Below are 7,500 nucleotides of genomic sequence, written 5' to 3'. Positions count from 1 at the left end.
ACTATAGCATTTTCTTATCTCCATAAATGACCACAGATAGTTTTATCACTGTATATAATTTTATTACGTGATTTATATGGACCGTTCCAGGTTTTAATGATTATTCCACGGCACTTTTCCCTTGTTAGACAGTGTAAAGTGAGAATAATGGCAAGATGAATCTACAGTCCACTGTTAAACGTGGTTATTGTTACTTCAGTTGGATTTTTGAGCCTCACTGTGCAGAATGATGTTTGTGCACAGTTCATTCATCTGGACCCGTTTAACACATGTACACATCAACATGATTTTGAATATGATTTCTTTGGCTGTCTGGGAGGAACTTTCCAACTCCACACACAGTTACCCTGGCATCCTGGAAATTGTGTTCATCAAACCTCTCTGTCGTCCCTACCTCCAGTCCAGGACTCGTGCATAGCGCACTTCTGCTTGAACTTCTCAGCCAGGTGATCGAGTCTCTCCAGGCGGCGGATCTCTGTCAGCAGCCACTCCTCGTAGCCTTTCTCCACCTGCTCCAGACCCTTCCAGGCATTGGCAATATCCTGCAGGAGAGAAGGGCTTTATCATTACTGTAAGTTGAGAACAGGAGTTTTTACTCAGTTATGTGACACCTGTTTGAGTGTTCAGAATGTGAATAATGAAATGTCTGCCTTGAGAAGACATATCCATATCCATGTACATTTCTGAGAAATTCGAAATGAATGCAGCTTCTATTTGCATCAGCCGACTTAAAAGTGAGCTATCAAAGCCAGCTCTGCATATTCTCTTTCTTTCAGCTGAAACTTGCATCAGCTGCTTGTACATTTATTTCTATTCTATTTGATTTAAACTAAATTGCTTAGTCTTATTTTGGTTGGATCAAAAAAGTTGGAGGTTGAAAAAGATTTTACAAGCTTTAAGGGATGGAAAACAACATAGGGAGGAGAAATCCTTCAACTGAGGTCAAAGCCTAAAACTGCTCACCGACACCATCTTGCCCTCGGAGGGCATGAAGGCGGGCCTGTTGCTGAGCCTCAGCTTGGTCTGCAGGGTGTTGAAGTTGATCTCCAACTGGCATTTTTCCTGCACGCGGGGCGGCTTGTGGATGCGGCGGTAGTCGCGGAAGTCCTCCAGCTTCTGCTGCATGGCGCGCATGGTCTGCTCCGCCACGCGGTTCTCCAGCCAGGGGATGGTGCGGCGGATCCACTCCAGCAGCTACAGGAGGAAGGGAAATGTTAACAATATCCAAAAGGTTTGGTTTATTCTTGCCTGTGTTATTAAGTTTTTTATCCTGTATATTCTCATTTTCTTTACACCCTATTGTCCTGTAACGGCACCACTTTGCCTTAAAACTAATAGAAATACTTCAGAGCTCTGTCGTGTGTACGTCTTCAGCACAAAATGTTTGGATTTGGGTTAATTTACGTCTCAGGTGGTTCATTTTATCTGTCTCTTTGTTTCTTTACCATTCCTCAACAAAAAAAGTATGTACACTTGGTCTATCTCAGTTGCTGTCAACTGTCTCTTAATGTCTCTTAACTCCACAAAGACTAATGTTTCTAATATCTTTGTAATCATTACCTGAACACACAATTCTATGGCTGTCGAACCTTGTGATGGCCATGTGTTATTATTTTTGACATTTTATTGTTAACAGTAAAAATCAATTAGTTAAAACAATTCTTAACATAATAATTAATTTTCAGTAATAATCTATAATGGAAATGATCAGTCTCTGCAACACTTTTTTGCTGAGCTGCTTCTTGGCTTTAATCTTGGCTTCAATATTTTCCCATCAGGACGTCTGCAGGATTTTAGGAGAACGCACTTTGAATTGCATTGTTGTTGACCTGTACCTTTTTTACCTTTTTTTTACAGTATTATAATTAATAGCAAATAATTTTAAAATTATTATAACAGGTTATAAACATTGATAATCTGTGCACACAATGTATTTGTCTATATTGTCATATTTTTGGTATACTGTAAATGAATATTGTTCTCCACTGCTGCTCTAAAGTTTCTGTGACTGTAACTCTTTTGGTCCTTCACTTCATCTTCACACTATTGATTTGCCTGCAGCGATTTTAGGGCCGTGTCATGTGAAGTCAGTAGGAGGATCAGAAAGTTAAGAGAGAAGCACTGGGTTTAAACTGATGAAACATTAAAGTGTTGTTGCAGAGGAGGATGTGCAGGACAGACTGAGAGTGGGAGTTGTTTGGTTGCAGCGGTTTTCTCACCTCACTGGCCAGCTTCTCGTACTCCTCCATCAGTTTCTCATTCTCCTGGTTGACGGCCAGCACCTTGCAGATACGGTTGGCAGCTGTCTCAGCCTGAGATAGGGAGGGAGTAATGTAAATTCATTTACATTTACGAAGTGTCATAACAGCTACCATTAACACATCGCTCACATTTACTCATTAGGATTGTCGTAACATCACGTCCATGGTGTTTCATGTTTTATAATAACATTTCAACACACACTGTAAGGAACAAAGCAACTGGGTCTAAAGACAAGAGAAGAAAAATATCATCTGACCTGCTCAGCGCCAGCGAAGGCGTGGTAGAAGCAGGACACATAGGTCATGATGGCCTTCTCATCAGGTTTGGGTGTGTTCACAATATCTGGGGGGGGGGGGGGGGGTAATCAAAGATATAATAATAAAATATTACGGTGTATGAATAATCATCCCTAGTGAGAGTCAAATTATTATTATGCCTTATGTGTCATTTATTGTGTCACCATAATGTTTTGTAAAGCCGCTTTGTTAGTTTGGATTTTAAAAAGTATCATAAACAACATTACTGATAATATGTACCTATTCTTTTTTCAATGTAATATGCGATGTTCCTAATTTAGAAAGAAAACTGCGAGCATAACATCAGCCATTTTGCCTACAAAAACATTCCCTGAGGTCAGAACCATTAGTACTTCAATAGATGCTAGTGATTTAAAACGCATTCATTTTCTAACACAAATTGTGGGAGTTTAAGTAAGAAGGTCCTCTCGTCCTTGTTCCATCTGTCACCATGTACTGTACTTTGCTGCAGTGGAGGTGAGCAGCGTGCGTCAGCAGAGGTTTCTGTTTCATTTGTTTCATTGCCGCACCTTCAGCGTCAAGCATCTTGGGGATGTCCAGGAACTTCTCAGCCACCTCGAAGGCAGTGTTCAGATTGCCAATGGGGTCATCCTAAAAGGAGACACAGTTACTGTGAGACACGCACGTGTAGGACCGCACTGGGTTTGTCATGAAACCACGTTATGGTACCAATTAGACAAGGATTGTCATTACAGCCAGTGTCATGATCCACATTGAGAGGAAGGAAACAGATATGAGGTTCATACACTATTAAAATCTATTTTATAACATTTTATAACAATGTTGTTTTTGATCAAGCACCTGTCAAAAACATTTCCTCTTGTGAAAAGAAACGCAGCTCTGGATTAAAGATTAAATACTTTTTTGTAAATGGTCAAACTGAAATATTTAGAAATAAAATCAGACCTCTATAATTCAAAACTGGTATTGACACGTACTTTTAATATCCCATGCAAATAGGAGCCACTGGCTTACGTATAAAGGTTGTGAATTTGGACATGCAGGATACAAAATCTTCAGTACCACATCTACAAAAGATTTGATACTGCAGCGCTGTGTTTGCACTGGGTTATCACAGACTGGACTGTTCATAGAGTGTTTTCACAGACTGTCACATGAAATGCAAAGAGTACTGAAATGAAAAGATCTATAAACAGATTCAAGGAGACTGATAGTGGTGCTGGGTATCGATCATCAGTGCGAAGAGAAAAAAAATACAGCAAATAAGAAGAGTAAGAAAGGTGAAAAAAAGGAAGGGAGGACAGGGCACCTTTCTCAGTTTGGAGTAGTCAATGAGGTCAGGTCTGTGTCTGTGGATGAGGGCGCACAGAGCCAGGCCATCCTTCCAACTGAGGAAGAGGAGGAAAAGGAGAAGAGAGACCAAATGAATGAAAGTGGGAGAAATGCCAGAGTGGGAAGATTCATGAGACAAAAGGAGGATTGGCATGGAAAAAGAGGGATAGAGGGCAGGTAACAAAACAGGAAGAAGAAGATAGAGAAGGAGGATTTTATATAGAAACACAAACGCTAGGAGGAAAGCATGGTATAACGTTTACATTTAATAAGAGAAGGTTGCAGTTTCCTGTTAATGCCACAGTTCGGCGTTGTAGACCCACCTGATGTGGAAGTTCTGCACGTTGACGTTCCTGTAGGGGGCAGTCTTCCTCTGGCACCACAGCAGCAGACCCTCCTTAGCAGAGGTCTCTGGAAGAAGTAAGGGAGGGAGATGGTGAGCATTGTAGCACAGATGAAAGACATTATTTTATTCAAGCATGATTATTAGAAAAGAAGTGAATACAGGATCTTTTCAGAAAAATGGACTCCTAATAATGGAAGCCTAAAAGAGGCGCTAAATGGTTAGGATAAGAGGATGAAAAGGGGATGATTGTTTTGTCTGTACTGGATATATAAGAGGCTTTATTAGAGGTTGGAAAGAGGTCGATGGCAAAGGTAGTCAAGCTATATAACAGCAGCAAGATATTGAAGAGCAAGAGCAATAAAAGGAGCATTAAAGAAGATGACTTGAAGGTGAGGGTCATCAGAGGTGTGAGTACGGACAGGATGAACAAGGTCCAAGTCTTTATAAACAAGAATTTATTACGAGTTGATCTGTCGAACAACATGAAGGTTGAATAAAATGACAAGAGGTGCAGATAAAGTTCAGGGAAGTAAGGTGCTGGAGGGACTGAATCACTGAATCTGATTTACTGCACGCAACAAATCACACGGTGCAGTAATCATTAGTAAAATCTGAGTGGACCTGGAGCTTGCTGACCTGACTGTTCACACGTGTGACTGATGAGTGAAACTTGTAAATAAGCAAAGTGTGTTTAGTTTAAATGTGAATAATATGTGATGTTCGTGCTTTTCGCTCCTGAAGTGACATTTCTTGACTTTTATGCAACTTCAAGACAGTTTTCGGTGTGTGTTTGTAAAACATCCATTGAAAATCTGATTTTGTTCCACTTTATCAGTGTGTGAGATTGTAAAGCAAAGACATATTTAAAATTGGATCTGTATGCTGTGGGCACTATGGTGATTACAGTCAGAATGCGTGCTCTCTTCTCATCATTGAAAGTATTACTGTGACAGTTGAGCATTAAATTTGCTTATGCGCTCTCTTGCTGAGAGCTGGATGAGGAGATTGATACCGCTCTCATATCTGTCCTAAATATGAAGCTACAATCGGGAGCCGGTGAGCTTAGCTTACAACACCTTTAACACAAAATAAACATGTTTCATTAAGTTGTTTTTAATGTTAAATGAATATACTTATTTTAAAAGGCAGTGTTAGTTTATGTAAACACACACACACACACCTTCCACAGAGATGTCCTGGATGGCGAAGCGCAGGATGATGGTCCAGATCATACCAAGGGTCATCTTCGCGTTCCCGTCAACAATTTCTAAACACACACACACACACACACACACACACACACACAGAGAAACATGTCACGGCAATAAGCAAAATATAAAAGACTAAAAGCAGGCCTCTCAGTCATGATTCTCTACTAAGTTGGAAGTCCTGTATAAGTTTGATCGTATGTCTTTTGAAGCTTTCGCTGTTGAGACTAATTAAATTACACGCGGCCTGAAGGCGCAAATAGAATCTTTACTGCAATTAGACTGAGGAAAATTAAAGTCACACAGAAATTCACTCACTGCTTTTGAAGTGCTGATGTGAATATTGCACGAGTGAACCTCTCAGCGTGTTTTCATGAACTCTCAATCTGAGCAGTTTTTACCCCGCTGAGCTTTTAGTCAGTTTAACCTCCGAGAGGCAAGCAGATTTAGAGGCCTAACAGACTAAATCTGAGCATTAAAATATCATTTAAAAAGTCCAAGTGGAGCATTTTCACTGTTCAAACCATACTCCAGCTCAGCTCTTGTTGTTTTTCCTTTAATTATTTGTTTTAATCAGTTCTCACGCTACAGTGTCTCTCTTCTATCATTTGTAAACCCAATTTGCGGCTATTTTCCAGTAATTTTCTTTAATCAAATGTTTTAAATGATTACCATTAAAAACATTTCAGCCTTTTTTTATCATTTGAATTATATATCTAACAACACATTCCAGTCAACAAAATGTCAGAAAAAGTGCTTTTATACAACGATTTGATCCAGCTTCAAATATAAATGGCCACTTAAGGTAATTACAAGAATAAATTAAAACACTTGTGTATTGCGGCTAATTCCTCATGTTTGTTGCCAACTGGGTGATCTGTAGTTTACTTTCCTGTTACTGCCAACTCATCTGAATTCTCCTGACGCTCTGAACTTCCCCAGCCATCTGGTGCTCAAAAATAGGTCCAAGAAATGCAAATACTATGTGACCTTGGTATGTTAATTAAAAGAGGTGAAAATAGGTATCAGCAGGAGGAAAAAATAATAGAAGGGAAGTTGTTAGTCAGAGCAGGACTCTCACCCTCAGCACCAATAGACACCAGTTTGACCCCCTTGCTGCAGATGAAGTCAAGAGCTTTGTTCACGTTGGCGATCTTGTGGAAACGCATCTTGCCTTTGTCGGGTTTGGGCAGCCTCTCGCCTGAAAGACAGAAAAAATAATGATAAGAGATTCATTCTTTTTTTTTTTTAAATACATCATGATTTTATATCTGAATCTCTTTGCTTCTTTCAGGTTTTTCAGCACATCTATGAGTATAGTTTAAGCTCAGGCTAACAACAAACAACCTCGGACATTATTCCTGTGGGTGAAATAACTGTCAGTTTGTGTATATTCACCTTCATTTTCAGTCCTAATAGGTGTTTTTTCAATAACTTCATTAAAATGGACTTTTTATCGCCTGTGTTGGTTAGTGGTGTCACCTTATCACTGTATCCGTTTATGAAATGATACTAATGAGTCAAAGTTACCATGGATGAGAAGACTTATGGCTGATAAAAGATGAATGTGATGGATGAATAAAATCATGAAAAAAGACAGGTGAAAAAAAACCCTGATAATTTCCACTCTCATTACATCTCCAGCATTTGAGAGATCGAGTTATTAAATCTGAAATGATCGTTTAAGAGTCTCAACTGATGAAAACGTGTCTCTTCTCTACAAACAAAAAACAGAAAGTATCAAAAATCAGATCTTTTACAATCTTGAAGCGTTTCCAAACTGCATTATAACTTGGATAAATACAGTATATCGTGTGTGTGTGTTGATGAGATCCACCTGATATGACCTCCAGCAGCAGCATAAGTTTGAGGCCATTTCTGAAATCTTCTTCAATGTTCTCAATCTGTGTCCCGGCCTTCCTCAAGTGGGAGTTACACCAAGCTGTGAAGGTCTGAAAGAGAGTGAGAGAAAGGATATAGAGGGTTACCTATCTGACTGTATCTGACAAATACATTCACAGACATGATACCAGTGTACATGTGTGGTATGTATATACAGTGAGGAAAATAGTAT

General features: G+C 39.5%; 1 protein-coding gene across 1 annotated transcript in view; it reads right to left on the bottom strand.

Moving 5' to 3' along the window:
* The window catches only part of LOC119887765 (alpha-actinin-3), a gene marked incomplete at its 5' end in the record, with an annotated part of 15,032 nt that extends 7,654 nt beyond the window's left edge, over nucleotides 1-7,378 (bottom strand). Inside the window, 10 exon segments of the mRNA XM_038698398.1 lie at nucleotides 395-542; nucleotides 964-1,194; nucleotides 2,220-2,312; nucleotides 2,519-2,604; nucleotides 3,089-3,170; nucleotides 3,850-3,928; nucleotides 4,196-4,283; nucleotides 5,399-5,485; nucleotides 6,508-6,627; nucleotides 7,264-7,378. Coding sequence (XP_038554326.1) covers nucleotides 395-542; nucleotides 964-1,194; nucleotides 2,220-2,312; nucleotides 2,519-2,604; nucleotides 3,089-3,170; nucleotides 3,850-3,928; nucleotides 4,196-4,283; nucleotides 5,399-5,485; nucleotides 6,508-6,627; nucleotides 7,264-7,378 — 1,129 coding nt within the window.
* Between the last annotated feature and the right edge of the window lie 122 nt (nucleotides 7,379-7,500).

The sequence above is a fragment of the Micropterus salmoides genome, unplaced genomic scaffold (genome assembly GCF_014851395.1).
Source record: "Micropterus salmoides isolate LMB-PRFRI ecotype aquatic unplaced genomic scaffold, ASM1485139v1 Ms_hic_scaffold_4316, whole genome shotgun sequence".
Classification (NCBI taxonomy): domain Eukaryota; kingdom Metazoa; phylum Chordata; class Actinopteri; order Centrarchiformes; family Centrarchidae; genus Micropterus; species Micropterus salmoides.
This window is presented reverse-complemented; position numbering and strand designations above follow the sequence as displayed.